Source organism: Octopus bimaculoides, chromosome 3 (assembly GCF_046866305.1).
Source record: "Octopus bimaculoides isolate indiv1 chromosome 3, ASM4686630v1, whole genome shotgun sequence".
NCBI lineage: Eukaryota > Metazoa > Mollusca > Cephalopoda > Octopoda > Octopodidae > Octopus > Octopus bimaculoides.
Window position 1 is genome coordinate 10644682 of NC_142930.1, and position 17553 is coordinate 10662234.

At 38.6% G+C, this 17553-nt stretch overlaps 1 protein-coding gene across 1 annotated transcript in view; it reads right to left on the reverse strand.

The window, feature by feature from the left end:
• Positions 1–17553, reverse strand: part of LOC106883942 (cytoplasmic dynein 1 heavy chain 1) — a 117823-nt gene that overhangs the window by 35435 nt on the left and 64835 nt on the right. Inside the window, 12 exon segments of the mRNA XM_089348556.1 lie at positions 5528–5645; positions 6897–7092; positions 7958–8111; positions 9275–9454; positions 10530–10721; positions 12802–12895; positions 13686–13777; positions 15203–15288; positions 15291–15414; positions 16008–16271; positions 17016–17030; positions 17032–17203. Coding sequence (XP_089204682.1) covers positions 5528–5645; positions 6897–7092; positions 7958–8111; positions 9275–9454; positions 10530–10721; positions 12802–12895; positions 13686–13777; positions 15203–15288; positions 15291–15414; positions 16008–16271; positions 17016–17030; positions 17032–17203 — 1687 coding nt within the window.

Sequence of the window (17553 nt, forward strand, 5' to 3'; positions counted from 1 at the left end):
TCTCTCCCCTTCGTAGTTTTTCCTTTAAGGTCTTCAGGTTCTGGCTATATATAAATGAGAAACCCATTCTAAATTATCTCGCTGACGTACTATGACGAAATACCCAAGATGCAGATAAGATAGAGATTTTTATTTATTTACGGCCTCAAACATCTCAATACCTTGCGCTTTAGTTTTTTTCCCTTATTATTTATCTTGTTTCTCTCCATGAAATTCAATTGAATTCAGTTGTCTTAAATTCATGCTTATTCATTTTCTAAGCTTCCTAAATTCATGCTACGTTATATTCTAATCACCCAGAATTCATTGCTCTTTTAAAAAATTACGATTTATGCATTGTTGTCCCTCAAATATTTAAAATCTACAATTAAGAGCCCTCTCTACTCGCTGGCGGTAACCCGCCCTCCCACCCCCTCCACCGGAAGTTCATTCGTCTGTCATCCCTCTGTCATCCCACCCCCTCCACCGGAAGTTCATTCCTCTGTCATCCCACCCCCTCCACCGGAAGTTCATTCCTCTGTCATCCCACCCCCTCCCACCGGAAGTTCATTCCTCTGCCATCCCACCCCCTCCACCGGAAGTTCATTCCTCTGTCATCCCACCCCCTCCACCGGAAGTTCATTCCTCTGACATCCCACCCCCTCCACCGGAAGTTCATTCCTCTGCCATCCCACCCCCTCCACCGGAAGTTCATTCCTCTGCCATCCCACCCCCTCCACCGGAAGTTCATTCCTCTGTCATCCCACCCCCTCCACCGGAAGTTCATTCCTCTGTCATCCCACCCCCTCCCACCGGAAGTTCATTCCTCTGCCATCCCACCCCCTCCACCGGAAGTTCATTCCTCTGTCATCCCACCCCCTCCACCGGAAGTTCATTCCTCTGACATCCCACCCCCTCCACCGGAAGTTCATTCCTCTGCCATCCCACCCCCTCCACCGGAAGTTCATTCCTCTGTCATCCCACCCCCTCCACCGGAAGTTCATTCCTCTGTCATCCCACCCCTCCACCGGAAGTTCATTCCTCTGTCATCCCACCCCCTCCACCGGAAGTTCATTCCTCTGTCATCCCACCCCTCCACCGGAAGTTCATTTCTCTGTCATCCCGCCCCCTCCACCGGAAGTTCATTCCTCTGTCATCCCACCCCTCCACCGGTAGTTCATTCCTCTGTCATCCCACCCCTCCACCGGAAGTTCATCCCTTTGTCATCCTGTCAACCTCGGCTGTCTCCCGGAACCCATCTAGTGGCCTTGGCCATCCTCTCCCCTACCTTTGGGTAGCGCATTAAGGTTGAGAAATGTTTGCAGGTTGTAGGTAATGTTTTGCTTATGAATTCTTCCAATTGCAAGTTTTCTTTTCAGGTACATGACACTGCTTTTCCTCTTCCCAGGCTACAGGCCCACACCCCCAACACCCATACTGTTAGGATTGGCACTCTCAACGTCGGCACGCTGAAAGGTAGATCTGGTGAAATTGTTGAGATGCTTGAACGGAGATGCGTAGATATGTGCTGCATCCAGGAAGTAAGATGGAGAGGAGGTTCTGCAAGGTTCCTCACAGGCAAAGAACACAGGTACAAGATTTTCTGGGCAGGGAACACTGACGGGGTCGGGGGCGTAGGAATACTTCTAGCGGAGAAATGGGTGGATAAGGTAATCGAGGTCGTTAGAGTAAGTGACAGAGTACTTAAGATCAGACTAGTGCTTCATCATAGATTAGCTACTGTCATCTCAGCCTATGCACCTCAACCTGGGCTACCAGATGGTCTGAAAGACCAATTCTATGACACCCTCTTGCAAACTACCTCGTCGACGAGTGACAGGGACCTTCTCTTTGTGGCTGGAGACTTCAACGGTCATGTCGGACGTCGTGCTGGGGGCTTCCATGGCATACATGGAGGCTATGGCTTCGGTTCCCGCAACGAGGAGGGAACCAGACTGCTGGAGTTCTGTGATGCAACCAATCTTATGGTCTGCAATACCAACTTCAGGAAACCTGCCAGTCACCTAGTCACCTACCGCTCCGGCAGACACTCTAGCCAAATCGACTACATCCTCGCCAGAAATAGGGAAAGAGGGCGGCTTATAAATGCCAAAACCTACCCTGGCGAAGAATGTACCCCACAACATAGATTAGTAGTTAGCGACTTTGGGATCAAGGCAAAATGGGTGCCCAGAATTAGACAGGCTTGGAGAAGAAGGGTGTGGAAGCTTAAAGACCCTGCAAACGGACAGAGACTTAGAGACAAGTTACTTGAAGCATTTAACGAAATAGAAGGGGATATAGCATCATACAACGTGGAAGACAATTGGAGATTTCTGCGGGACAACCTGTTGAAAGCCACCGACCAGATTTGTGGGTGGTGTAAGGTCCCCTCCCAACCCAGAGTAACGTGGTGGTGGAACAAGGAGGTAGACAGGGCTATTAGACAAAAGAAACAAGCTTGGAAGGACTGGAAGAACGGTGGTAGCAGGGAATTGTACCAATGTGCCAGAAGGGAGGCTAGGCGACAGGTTTATTTAGCCAGAGGGGAAGCAGATAAGGAAAGATTTGCCAATGTTCTGCGCCGTGAGGACCAAAGACTCGAGGTATTTCGGGTTGCAAGACAGTGTAGGAGAGAGAATAGTGATGTTGTAGGAGAGAAATGTGTTCGCATGGATGATGGTACGCTTGCATTAAATGAGGATGCAAAGAAAGAGGTCTGGAGATGCCACTACGATAGATTGCTTAATAAAGAGAATGAATGGGAGAAAGAGAGCCTGCCTTATGTCGACCCAATAGAGGGACCAGCTATCCGAGTTGATAGTACCAGGGTAGATAAAGCAATTAAGAGTATGAAGACCGGGAAAGCCCCCGGCCCATCAGGAATCACTGCAGAGATGCTCAAAATATCTGGCAGTGTTGGCTATAGCCTAGTCACCCGTATTACGAACCAGGTGATACACGAAGGAGTCATACCCTATGACTGGTGTAGCAGCATCATAGTCAACTGCTACAAAGGTAAAGGGGACGCTTTAGATACAAATAATTACAGAGGCATCAAGCTGTTAGATCAGGTTATGAAAGTTACAGAGAGGGTCATAGCCCAACTAATTAGGGAGCGAATCAATTTAGATGAGATGCAGTTTGGGTTCGTGCCAGGTAAAAGCACTACTGATGCCTTATTTCTAGTGAGACAGTTGCAAGAGAAATACCTAGCCAAGGATAAACCTCTGTACCTGGCTTTCGTTGACATGGAGAAAGCCTTTGACAGGGTCCCCCGATCCCTTATCTGGTGGTCAATGAGGAAACTTGGGATAGAAGAATGGCTAGTGAGAGCTGTGCGAGCCATGTACAGAGATGCGGCCAGTAAGGTGAGGGTTGGAAATGAGTACAGCAATGAATTCCGGGTAGAGGTAGGGGTCCACCAAGGTTCCGTCCTCAGCCCCCTATTATTTACCATAGTCCTCCAGGCAATCACAGAGGAGTTCAAGACAGGTTGCCCCTGGGAGCTCCTCTATGCTGATGACCTTGCCCTAATTGCGGAGTCACTATCAGAACTAGAGGAGAAGTTTCAGGTGTGGAAGCAAGGTCTAGAATTGAAGGGCCTTAGAGTCAACCTAGCTAAAACCAAAATCCTAATAAGTAGGAAGGTAGATAAAACACAAACCCCTTCAGGTAGATGGCCCTGCTCAGTATGTAGAAAAGGAGTAGGTAGTAACTCTATAAGATGTACCCGGTGCAAGCTATGGACACATAAGAGGTGCAGCAACATCAAAGGCAGGTTAACTAGCAAGTTAGTTTTTGTTTGTGGCAGATGTTCAGGTGCAATAAAGACTGCAAACAAACAGGAAACAACTTCTATCTCATTCCAGGGTGAAAAACTAGAGGTAGTCGATAGCTTCCGCTATCTGGGCGACCAAGTTAGTAGTGGGGGTGGGTGCGCTGAAAGTGTAGCTGCTAGAATAAGAATAGCCTGGGCAAAGTTTAGAGAGCTCTTACCCCTGCTGGCGACAAAGGGACTCTCACTCAGAGTAAAAGGCAGACTGTATGACGCATGCGTACGAACAACCATGCTACATGGCAGTGAAACATGGGCTGTAACTGCTGAGGACATACGTAAGCTCGCAAGGAATGAAGCCAGTATGCTCCGTTGGATGTGTAATGTCAATGTGAATACCCGTCAGAGTGTAAGTATCTTGAGAGAAAAGCTGAACATTAGAAGCATCAGTTGTGGCGTGCAAGAGAGACGATTGCGCTGGTATGGACATGTGGTGAGAATGGAGGAGGATAGCTGCGTGAAAAAGTGCCACACCCTAACAGTTGAGGGAACCCGTGGAAGAGGTAGGCCCAGGAAGACCTGGGCTGAGGTGGTGAGGCAAGACCTTCGTACATTGGGCCTCACCGAGGCGATGACTACGGACCGAGACCTTTGGAAATGGGCTGTGCGTGAGAAGACCCGGCAAGCCAAGTAAGATCGTTGCCAGTGCCCCTGGACTGGTTCTTGTGCGGGTGGCACATGAGATGCACCATTTTGAGCGTGGCCGTTGCCAGTACCGCCTGACTGGCTCCTGTAGGATTTTCGAGCGAGATCGTTGCCAGTGCCCCTGGACTGGCTTGTGCGGGTGGCACATAAAAGACACCATTTCGAGCGTGGCCGTTTTCGTGCGGGTGACACGTAAAAGCACCCACTACACTCTCTGAGTGGTTGGCGTTAGGAAGGGCATCCAGCTGTAGAAACTCTGCCAAATCAGACTGGAGCCTGGTGTTGCCATCCGGTTTCACCAGTCCTCAGTCAAATCGTCCAACCCATGCTAGCATGGAAAGCGGACGTTAAACGATGATGATGATGATGATGATGACATCAAAATGGAATTATTCAATTTTAGATAAAATAAATGGGAGACATGTATAATACACATATAAATGAAGAGAAGAACCTAGTATAAGAGAGAATTATATTGGTTTTAGGGGAATCAGAACTGCCTTTCTCATTCAAATGTTGGTACTGTCCCCAAACTATTTGGAAATTTGAAAACTGATAAATCAAATTTTGGCATTAAAAATAATTAACAGATATTTCAATGTTTGGATGGTGGTAGTATAAAGCAAGAATATTCTTGGTGCCTGCTGGGTTGGTTACACAAACAATAACACAACAGTGTAAAGTCAAGATGAAGCAAATCAGTTTCAGAAAGAAAAGAAAAAAAAACTTTTTCATAGTGAGCTGATGTATATTAGTTGTCAGAATAAGAAGCCTACACTGATTTGGTTATGTGCAAAAGCAGTAGGCCCAAAAGTTGTTTACTTTCCATGTGGATGGCACAGTCCATGGAAATAATCAAGAAATGTTGAATAGCTAGCACCAACTGTGAAGTACATTACTAAGAAGATGGAGAAAGAGCATGTAACCGCATTAGTGGTATCCTACTCACATGTACTTAGAATAATGGACATTACATGAAACAGCAGTAATGAATTAACCAGATCCAATTTTCTAAGCAAGTGTACAATAATTTGGAGGGAAAAGAAAATGTAAAAGTTGACATACCAAAGCGATTGCCCATTTCACCATAGGGCCACAAGCGAAGTTGGCCCTGGTGACTTTTTCATAGTTATACTCAGGGTTATTCAAATACTTGTTCTTCATTTTTGTTCGAATATCATCACTGAAGGAAAAAAACAAGTAACATAACATAAAAATGTACAAAATATTAACAAAACTATATTTATGTAAAAGTAAATATTTAATATAAACAGCATATTTGAATAATTAATACACAGTAGTGAGATTTACCCATTCTGTAACTTGTTTTGAAAACAGCCAGTCACATAATTCATATACAATCAACTTATGGACTATATACACCTCAACAGATTTTCTAACCAAATACATAATTTACTTTTATAGGTTTATTATAAAACACACTATCTACAGGAAAATTTTCTGAACAAGAGAATCACTTTACCAAACCCATATCTCAGCAATTACTTGTTCTTCAAAATAAATTAGCTAAACAAATTACTCACATAACATTATTTCTAAAAATCATTACAGCCAGATCCCAATCTTTAGCCCTTTAGTTACACTAATGTAAGTCCTAACATTCTGATATACTGTGAATATATTTGAAATATAAGTGCACCCTTTATATATTTTCTGGAAGAGTTACTGTATAAATCTTAACTTGTCTATAAGCTCTCCAAGTCACCTTATGCCCCATTAATACAAGATTTTCAGCATATTTTCTGCTTCTTGAATTGATTCTGCAAATGAGAACCAGGTCAGTGGATACAGAGACAACACTGTGCTTCCACTTAGATTTCAAAAAAAGGAAATATTCTTTTGTAGAGTTTGAAATGTCTTTATCTTAAAGCTGTATATATGAATGCAGTCTATTTTTCTACTTTACTCCAGTAAAAACAGTAAAGACCCCTTTTGGTCATGAACAACCATGGGATTGCACCTAGAAAGTTACCCTCCGAGGCACAAGTTTGGACAAGGTTGTTCATAGAAGACCAGCAGTTGCCTGTGTATACCAGTCTCCCCTCTTCCCATGCCACTGATGTTATCCAAGGGAAACGCAAAGGCCATTACAGCTTGGCACCAGTGACGTCACAACTCATCTCTACAGACAAGTGAACTGGAGCAATGTGAAATAAAGTGTCTTGCTCAAGAACACAACACAGCCCAGTCTGGGAATTGAACTCACTACTTCATGATTGTGAGCCTGATGCTCTAACCACTGAGCCATGCACTTTCACTAAAAAAGAAAAAAAAAAGTTGCCAGCAGGTGGCTACAGGAGATGAACCTGTACCGCTTAGATACCAGCTGAGTACTCTCATTAAGCTAAATGGTAAGAAAGCAAGAAATGGATGTGAAAACAAAGAATTAAAAGATATAATTGGAAATACATACGGAATGTCATCAGTCTTGAAGTTGACAATGGTAGGTATAAAATTGTCTTTCATAATTATACCTCTGAGAGACTTCCATTCAAGATCAGTCTCTCCAAGGAGCACACATATAGACTCGATAGCAAGACGGACTGCAGGGGGTGGATGTGCAAGTGATCTCACTTCAACAAGATGCTGTCTTCGGATAGATTTCACAGCTAGAAAATACAAACATTTGTTAAATGTTTTGGGATCAAACGTTTTAGATGATAAGTGGATGGTTAACTTTGAACTTTAAATGACTCAAACTGTGATAATCCATCCAACATATGCCAGCATTGAAAGATGGGTAAAAAAATGGCAATCTAAGTGAAGCAAAATCTTGCATAATGTTTAACAATCTAGAGAAAAACTGACTTCTTTCTTCCAGTAGTAATGATTTAGAAACATTTTCTTGGTGCTAGATACAATTTATCAAAATGTGGTCATGATTATGTGTATGACTTTAATGAAGAATACATTCTAAGTTAATTTTACTTTGGATTTACTCATTGGAAAATTTGCAATAACTGGAAAAAGCATACACAAACATTGATGGATGCTAAAAAAAATGTTTAAAAATTCAGATATGACAGTCCTAAGTTAATGCATTTTCCTTACCAGAAACAGTATCTACTTGAAAGAAAGAAAATATTCATCAAGTAAAGTTTACCAATTCTGATAAAACCTAAATGCAGAGATTTCAGACACTGCAACTCTAAACACTTGTACATTCCTGTTCTCATCATCATCATCATCATCATCGTTTAACATCCGCTTTCCATGCTAGCATGGGTTGGACGATTTGACTGAGGACTGGTGAAACCAGATGGCTACACCAGGCTCCAATCTGATTTGGCAGAGTTTCTACAGCTGGATGCCCTTCCTTACGCCAACCACTCAGAGAATGTAGTGGGTGCTTTTACGTGTCACCCGCACGAAGGCCAGTTCTGATTTTTAAATTTAGATTCAGTAAATTAAATATGCAAAATGTTATCTGTAATATATTCTTGCAACTATTCATGAAATAAATTGCATAAATACCATTTTGAGCTTCAATTACAGCTGGTTCTACTTGTTCTAAATCTGCACGTACGTCCTGTTGTTTTTCTTTTATTCTCTTAGTTTGTTCAACAACTGCTTGTTGAATTTCTTGTGATGTGACTTTTTTACGTTCAGCTTCTTGTTGGTCTTTCACCTACACAAAAAGATACCAAATAAAATTGAGATATAATTGCAATTACAGCATTGAAAGTTTCTCCAAAATATATGTGTTCTATGTTTCCTACAGGTGACCAAATTTAGAAAGAAACCATTTTTCTTTTCTTCATTTAATATTTTTAGTCATTAGTATATTATCCCTGAAATAATTATAACTGAAACCTGTTATCCAAAAGCTAGGAACTAGCAATAAGAAAACCCACAGAACAGATTCTTTCAAATGCCTCAAGGGCTGCCTAGAAGTAATTGATAGCTCAGACATCTAGATGACATAATCAGCAATGGAAATGCATGTTCCAACGGTATAGTAGCTAGAATTAGAGAAGGGTGGAAAAGATCGGGGAACTCCTACTTCTGTTGGCAACAAAGGAAGGCCAGATTACATTATGCTTGTGTATGAAATATGTTATTTGCTAGTATATTGGCAAAAATAGCAACAATAACTACCGAATAACTGGCACTAAATGAGTTATCTGAATAGACAACTCATTTAATTTCTCCACTTATCTTCAAACAGGTATCATGTGAAGGAGATTTTACAGATAGCTTTTCTGGTCAGCCTGTCATGATAGATGGTTATTAATCAAGCAAAATGCTAGTAGTAGGCAAACTTCTAATGCACCAAGTCTGATGGTTTTTTTAAAATTCAAATTATAGTTATTTTGCTTGATATTTCTAATGCCTTGGAGATGATCACAAGTAGTCCAGCTTCCATTCTCTTCACTAGAATTCTTAGGCTTTATGCCTAGAGAAGTAGACATTTTAATACAAGGTATTACTAAAACCAGAGATGTCACTAAAACAAGAGATAGGAAAAATGCAGATTTTGTAATAATTATAAAAGAAATAAGACCAGTGGATTGGCAGAGTCTCTAAAGCATTGAACAAAATGCCCAGCAGCATTTCTTTTTGCTCTTTCAAACCCCACCTCGAGTGACTTTGCCTTTCATTCCTTTGAGGTTGATAGAATAAAGTACCAGTCAGGTACTTGGGTTGATGGTGTTGATTAACCCGCTTCCCCTGTGTCTATTATCATACTAGAAATAAGCGAAAATAAAATTTGTCTAAATAATTTTCTTATGCACAAACAAAAGAATTATCAATCTAATTTTGAAAAAGTTTACTTGTCATAATATGTACCATTTGTTTCAATTTGGCATTTGCAGCTGCATTTTTCTCTTCCAATTCGATTCTTTTGATTGATAACGATTTCTGGAGCTCTTCTACTTGCTCAACAGTTTCCCGAATCTTCTGCAAACCAACATTTAAATGCAGTTGTTGTTCTTCAAGATCCGACCGTTTTTCTTGATACAGTTTAACCTGAAATAAAAATGACCAAGGCAAATAATGTAAAACAGACAAATATTCTAGAATGGTGACAAATTTCAGTAATCAATTATCAACCTTAGTTAATTTTTAACCTTTGTAAGGATTTAATAATTAAAGCTTAGAAAAGCTGAAGCATCAGTAAAATGTAACAGCAGCTATTTTGTGAAGTACAGAGAAACAAACGTTGCATTAAAATATAATACAAGACTATAAGCACCAACTTGGGTTAGAAAAAGAACAGGCCATATGATAAGGCACAAACCTAGCAATCTGAGAAACCACATTACCAGCTACACTATAGAGTACCACAGCCATTAATTACATTATGTTCTACTGGCACAAACAATCACTTCTACTTCATGTGTGTGCATGGCAGGGGGCTAAACAGCTGATATGTTTATTACCAATTGCCATACAAAAACTGGTGCAATTTGATTTTTATGAAAATAGATTCTTTTTGTTAGAATTATTTTAATATATAAATTTTCTAAGCAGTATTTTGAAAACAGCAAATTTTCAACCAAAGTGAACATATTAAAAAAACTAACAAGGAAAAACAAACCCCTGAAATTAACAATGTGAAATGATGCAATAAAATTATTTTAACTACAGGTCATGTTTGACTGAGCAAACCATATGACCAAAGGAATTCAAGTCTTAATGACCTCCTCTTTTATTCAGACAGTGCATCCAATATTACATAATCCAATGTGTCTTTTTAAGACAGTGGGGTGTGATCTAAGGACGACTTGTTTACTATTTCTAACCAGCCAAATATCTATATAGGGGTTCCCTCATTGGTCTGTGCAACAAAATTGTCTGTGAAATTTGGAAATAACACTAGAAATTACTACATGCATTTTAAGTGAGTTAATACTAAATGCAGTGCATACATTTTTTTAAAACTTCTTTTTTTGTTTTTTTAAATATCAATGATTCCACTGGAAGAATCCTCAAACACTGACAACTTTTAGTAAGGCTTATATTTACATAAAAACAATTATTGCAAAACTGACAAATACCTCTTAATTAAATTCTAGAAAGATTAAAAATTGTAGATACTTACAAAGTGATTAATAAAATCCAAATAATGTCTTGGGGTTATGGCCATAGTACGACCTCCACGCTTGGTTATTCGAGAATTAGCTTGATGCAGTGTTTGATGCACAAATACAAAAGCATTGACAACAGCATCTCTGTGAGTAGGGTTAGTTCCCAATTCTTCATAGACAATAGGAGTATAGTCAGGAGCAATATACTGCAATTGAAAAATTAAAATTGTTATACTGATACTGAATATAATAAATGGAAAGCCCCTGGCCCATTAGGAATCACCACTGAGATGCTTAAAATATTTGGCAGTGTAGGCTGTAGTCTAGTTACCCATACAGTTAACCAGGTGATACATGAAAGAGTCATGTCCAATGACTGGTGTAGCAGCACCATAGTCAACTGCTACAAAGGTAAAGGTGACGTCTTAGAAATAATTACAGAGACATCAAATTGTTGGATCAGGTGATGAAAGTCACGGAGAGAGTCACAGTTCAATTAATTAGGGAGAGAGTTAATTTAGATGAGATGCAGTTTAGATTTGTGCCAGGGAGAAGCGCCACTGATGCTATATTTCTGGTAAGACAGCTGCAGGAGAAATACCTAGCCAAAGATAAACCTCTGTACTTGGTTTTTGTTGACATGGAGAAAGAAAGCCTTTGACAGGGTCTCCTGACCCCTTATCTGGTGGTCAATGCGGAAACTAGGGATAGATGAGTGATTGGTGAGAGCTGTACAAACTATGTACAGGGAAGCTGTCAGTAAGGTGAGGGTTGGCAATGAAAATAGTGAAGAATTCAGGGTACAAGTAGGGGCTCACCAGGTACAATAAACACCAAAAATGTACAGAAAATAGATTCCATTACACGTCAGAGGGAAAAATAGTAGCTGATAGCTTCTGTTACCTAGGTGACCAAGTCAGTAGTGGGGGTGGATGCTCTGAGAGTGCAGCTGCTAGAATAAGAATAGGCTGGACAAAGTTCAGCGAGCTCCTATCTCTGCTGGTAACAAAGGGGCCTCTCACTCAGAGTGAAAGGCAGACTGTATGATGCCTGTGTGTGAACAGCCATATTACATGGCAGTGAAACATGGGCTGTGACTGCTGAGGACATGTAGACTTGTAAGAAATGAAACTAGTATGCTCTGCTGGATGTGTAATGTCAGTGTTCATGCACAACAGAGTGCAAATGTCCTGAGGGAAAAAGTTGGACATAAGAAGCATTAGATGTGGTGTACAACAGAGACAACTGTACTAATATGGTCATGTGATGCATATGGATGAGGACAGTGGAGCGAACCTGTGGAAGAGGTAGACCCAGAAAGATATGGGACGAGGTGGTGAAGCATCATCTTCAAATTTTGGGTCTCAGATGAAATGACAAGTGACCGAGAGCTTTGGAGAGATGCCATGCCTGAAAAGACCCGTCAAGTAAGATCATAGTTGTGGCCAATGCCAGAAACCAAGTGAGACAATAGTTATGGCCAATGCCATTGTCACATAACAGGCTTGTTAAAAGCACCCTTAAATCGTTGGGCAATACGCTGTGCTTGTGAAGACTTGTCAACCCGAGTGAAATCATAGTAATGGCCGATGCCAGTGTCGTCTGACTTGCACGTAAAAAGCACCATTCAAGTGTTGGGCCTCATGGAGGCAGTGATGTCAAGCCAAGTAAGATTGTAGTTGTGGTCAATGCCAGTGTGTGAAACTGGCCAATTGAAAGCACCCTTCAATTGATATGCTCTGCTTGTGAAGACCTGCTAAACAAAGTGACATCATAGTCATGGCCAATGCCATCTGACTGGTACCCATGCTGATGGCACATAAAAAGCACCATTCAAGTGTTGGGCCTCATGGAAGCAGTAACAGGTGACCAAGACCTTTGGTGATATACTGTGCTTGTGTAGACCTGTCAAGCCAAGTGAGGCCATAGTTTTGGCTGATGCTGGTGTCAGGTCATTGGCACCCGTGCCAGTGACATGTAAAAAACACCCACTACACTCTTGGAGTAGTTGGCATTAGGAAGGGCATCCAACCATAGAAATCTTGCCAAATCAGATTGGAGTCTGGTGCAGCCACCCCGGCTTACCAGTTTTCATTCAAACTGTCCAACCCATGTCAGCATGGAAAGCATGTTAAATGACGATATTAACTGTTCACAAAACCATTGAAGGAAATCAATTGAATCCAAGCAATAGTATCAAAGTCAATACTTTATACCAATGGTAACAAAAGCAATCTAATTATTTTTTATCTTTGAAGCCAAGTAAAAACCCATCAAAATACTTACATTTGATTTTTCAAGGTCAATTTTATTTGTAAATTCTCTTCCAACTTGATAAAGTGCACCATCTGACCAATCTCCAAACCAATTCAACACACAACTAAAAGTTAAGAAAATTTGTTTTTTTAAAGTTATCATCTGATATACTGGTACTCTTGCTATATAAATTAGGAAAGATTTCTTACAGACAAAATAATAATTAGCGAAGTTTATAATAACTTTCATGTAATTAATATAAATGCTAATTCAACTCTAAAAATTTCACCAAAGCCATATTATTTAGATATATCTCTTATAAAGTTCATATGATTCTTTTAATTTCATGTTCTCTTTCGCATTCCCCGTGTATAATTAATAAATTTTTATTCTGTTAGTCTATGTAGATGTTTCAATGCAGTATATTCCTTACAAATTCTGAGATCAACAAATGTAAACATTCTTATAAAATATTCTGTCATACAATAAACCATACAATTATTGGTTTTACAAATGAACACCTCTTAAATATTAATTTCAAACTAATATCAGAATCAATTGCTTAGCATTTCATAACCATAGTGGATAATTCATTATGCTAACTTTTAAATTAGAGGAAAGAAAGTTGTGATATTTATGCCTTTACCAACAGCATTGGTAGGATAAGTGAAACAGCTACAACCAGAAGATTAGACTTTTTTTTTCCTCACAGCATAGAAATTTATTCCACTGTATGAATTATTTTTATAGATACTGCACTAATTAAAAATTGACATTATAACTACTAATATCAGTGATTTTATTAAATTTTGTGAATTAAAAGTAAACTAAAATTTTTAATTAAAAAAATGGAAATTTTAAAAATAAAATAAAAGAACCCAATATCATTAATAAAACAACAAATGTAATATTACCGGTTGAATAAAGCAGGTGATGTTGAAGCTCTGTCTTTTAAGCCTTCTGAAGAAGGATTCATTGTGAATACAACATGCAAATTTTTCATGACCTGCAAAGTTAAAAGGTAAAGGACAGTTGTTTCTTATTGTTTGAATTATTATAATTATTTTAATTCAATTTTGGCTTGACATATTTCAGTAGTTAGGCAATATTTTTAAAAAACAATCCATCCACAACAAAATGCTTCCAATCTCTGTATCAATTATTAATTTGTTCTTTTGTACTTATTCTAACCTTATCAATAATTTCTCACATAAACATTATTAAACTTAATGAAGCACAACAAAACTATTAGGCAATTAGCCTAGAGCCACTCCATACCTTTCAAGCTTTTATTATACAGGCACATCCTTGCCATTCCAAGGTCTTTCAATATTAATTCTTCATGAAAATCATGTATTTTCGATTTTGTTGTTCTCATTGATTCACAAATGATAATTGTTTGAAGCAGATAATTCTGAACTGTAATGTCCATATATTCCTTCCCATAAAATATTTTAATCTTGATACGATTACTGAACAGAATATTTTCTTTCTTAACATTGATACTCTTTGTGCTACACTCCAAAGCAAACATGACCCCCCCCCCCCCCCAACCTTATGTTTTGTATGCTTCCACATTCTAAAATGTTCATTGGTTGTAGATAATGGTTTCTGATTTAGATACAAGACCAACAATTTTGATGGGAAGGGATTAGGCAATACCAAATACAAAACTAGTACAAGCCAAGTACTTTATTCTTCCAACTCTGAAAGGATGAAAAACGAAGTTGGCCTCAACAAGAATGTGTGGTGTTTGTCTAAATATGTACACATGTGCTTCCATCACAGCCAGTCCTGCACTATTTTATATATAAAAAAAAATTACACATAATTTTTACATTTGCTTTTCCTACACATTTGATGATTGAATACTGTTGCCAACCTTTGTTTCAAGTAGTGAGCTTTTATTTATGCAAGCACACAACACACTATTTACATCTACCGATTTCACTCAAAAGATGTTATTCAACCCAAGCATACAACCTGAAACCATTTAGTTATGAAGCAAACTACATATTCACACAGAATTTGCATAAAATATGCAATCATATACAAAACCAAATGCTAATCATCATCATTTAACATCCGATTTGACTGAGGACTGGTGAACCAGATGGATACACCAGGCTCCAATCTGATTTGGCAGAGTTTCTACAGCTGGATGCCCTTCCTAACGCCAACCACTCCGAGAGTGTAGTGGATGCTTTTACATGGTGTATTTTACGTGCCACCTGCACAGGAGCCAGTCCAGCGGCACTGGCAACAATCTTGCTCGAATGTCTTTACACGTGCCACCGGCACAAGTGCCAGGAAGGCGACTATTACATTAATGTGCACATATGAGTAATCTTATAAAGACAAGAGGAAAAAGTAAAATACTTGTTGGAAATTTTGCTGTAATCAATTTAATAAATTTATATAATAAAATTACCTGCTGTGTAAACCACTTGTAAAGTTCTTCACCTGAATCCAACATAAGACCTTCTCTCTGAGCTCCTTCTTTGCACTGTGTCATCATGTAGTATATTCATCACCTTCAAACAAACCAGGAACTTCCCCGTTGGCTAAGAGTGTATTCATTCTTTCCAAGAAGCTTGAATCTAATACATTAGATTCATCCATGAGGAATGCTATTTTTTCATCCTGAACGGAGAAAATAATAAAAATAAAATATATATTAAGGGGTGTTTTAGCGAGAAGAGCAAGGTTTTGTGGCTCATTAGGAGCTCAACAGGCTCACTGTAGAATTAAAAGGAGAACATTTTGTCCACTAGTGCAACACATACTTAAAGAGAGGTAGGTAGATGTCTGGTTAGAGCACAAAAGAGACATGGCTAGTAAAAGAGAGCCAGATATGTAGAGAAGTAGTTAGGGAGATATGAGATTTTATTTGTAGAAACTGAATGAATTGTCAGAAGTTATAGAGAATGAAAGAAGGGGAAAGGTTTAGATGGACAAATACATTGGAAACAGATGATTAAAGATACAATGTTGTTAGAAGCAGTACATTATTCGAGTCTGAAAGTTTGGGATTGGGTGAAGTGAGTGAGGTCATTGTGGATTAGGGTTAATTTGAATAATAGGAAAGAACACACTGGGGGCTTTGAAAGAAATATAAAGAGATGAATTTTTCAAGTGGACAAAATAAAAGAGAATAAGATGACGAAAGGAGAGGAGATGGTTAGTGTAGCATTAATAGAAATATGTTTGCAATATTCAATAAAATACCAAGTTACCTTGCAGCCAGCTCGCCGAAGTACAGCTCTCAAGTCTTCATCAAAGTCGCTAGCCATATATTTATTGTGTACTTTGATTTGGTAAACACTGAGCCCATTCATCCAGGCTACAAACCTAGACAATGTTGTTTTGCCAGCACCACTGACACCAATTAAGAGCAAATGACCTTGAGGTTGTCTAAAGATACGATCAATTCGCAAAACATGATCAAGTACTTCATCAAACAAAACCAATGGTACATCCAGTTCTTCTTCATAGAATACCTAGAAAGGTAAGGAGTAGGCAATTTAAACATATTCAAATTTCTAAAATCAAACTTCTAATTTAAAAGAACCTTATTCCTTTTCTACAGGTTAGGTTTTGGAGTAAGCTCAATCTAATGCAGAATTCTATCAAATGCCTGTTGCTTTCTATGGGACCCCTATGTTAACTAATATTTTCTGTAAATTTCCTCTTTCAGTTAACTCACAGGGTTTGAATTAACTACCATAAACTTAGATTTCTTGTATAAAATACTTTAAAACAACAACACAAGTGCACAGTTATAATTATAAGAGCAGTAATTTATGATGTGGCATATCTGGATGTAGTAAAATGTCATTAACTTCTCAAAACAGTTTCTTCATTTTAATTAGATTGTTGATGGATTTTTAAAATGAAGGTAACCAACCAGGTTCAAAAATATCATGAATTATTCATAAACAGTAAGAGGTTTCTTTTATATAATATTCATAATTATATATTTTGACTGGAACTCATTTCGTGGAGAACATAAGCTACCAACCAGGAGTACAAATTGCAAGTAAATAATACTGGAGATTAAGAACTCTAACACAGATATCTGCATAGCCCGAAAATTATAACAAAAATCACCTGAAAGCATTTAACAAAATAAATTGTCCAAAACTATCAAAACTGTGTAACAAAATATTAAAGTTAACTGTAAGAAAGAAAATAGAAATACACAACTGATTTGTTAGATCTAATGTGAATTAAAATCCGCCTACCTTCAGACGAGCCTTTGACATAATCCCGAAGTTCTTCTCTATCCACAGGAATATAGTCTTTTGATAGCCAATTGCTGAACAGAATGGGCCTTTTAAGGACTTCTTCTTTGTTTACACTAGGGAAGTGTTTCAAAGCAACAGCATCCACATTTTCATCAGTCCACTTTCTTTCGTCATCATCTACCAATCTAAAATAAACAATTACAAAAGATATATAAAAATGTAGGATGTATAAAAAATATCTTGTTTTAGATGAGGCTTATTTAGAAAATAATTCTAAGTCAAAAGAGTTCTATAAGTTTTTGGATGAAATTACCAATTCTAAAATAGTTAATAAACAGAAAACATTCCCTTAAAAAGAATAAAAAGAGACCTTAATCATTTCTTACAATAAAATCAGTAATGAAAACTAAGAATTACGCAAAGAATTTTTATATGTATCTTCATTTTAATTTGCTGAGATGAATTTTCTAGTCAGATGCCCTTCCTGTCATCAACCCTTGCCTGTTTCCAAGTAAGGTAATATGTCACTATGAAC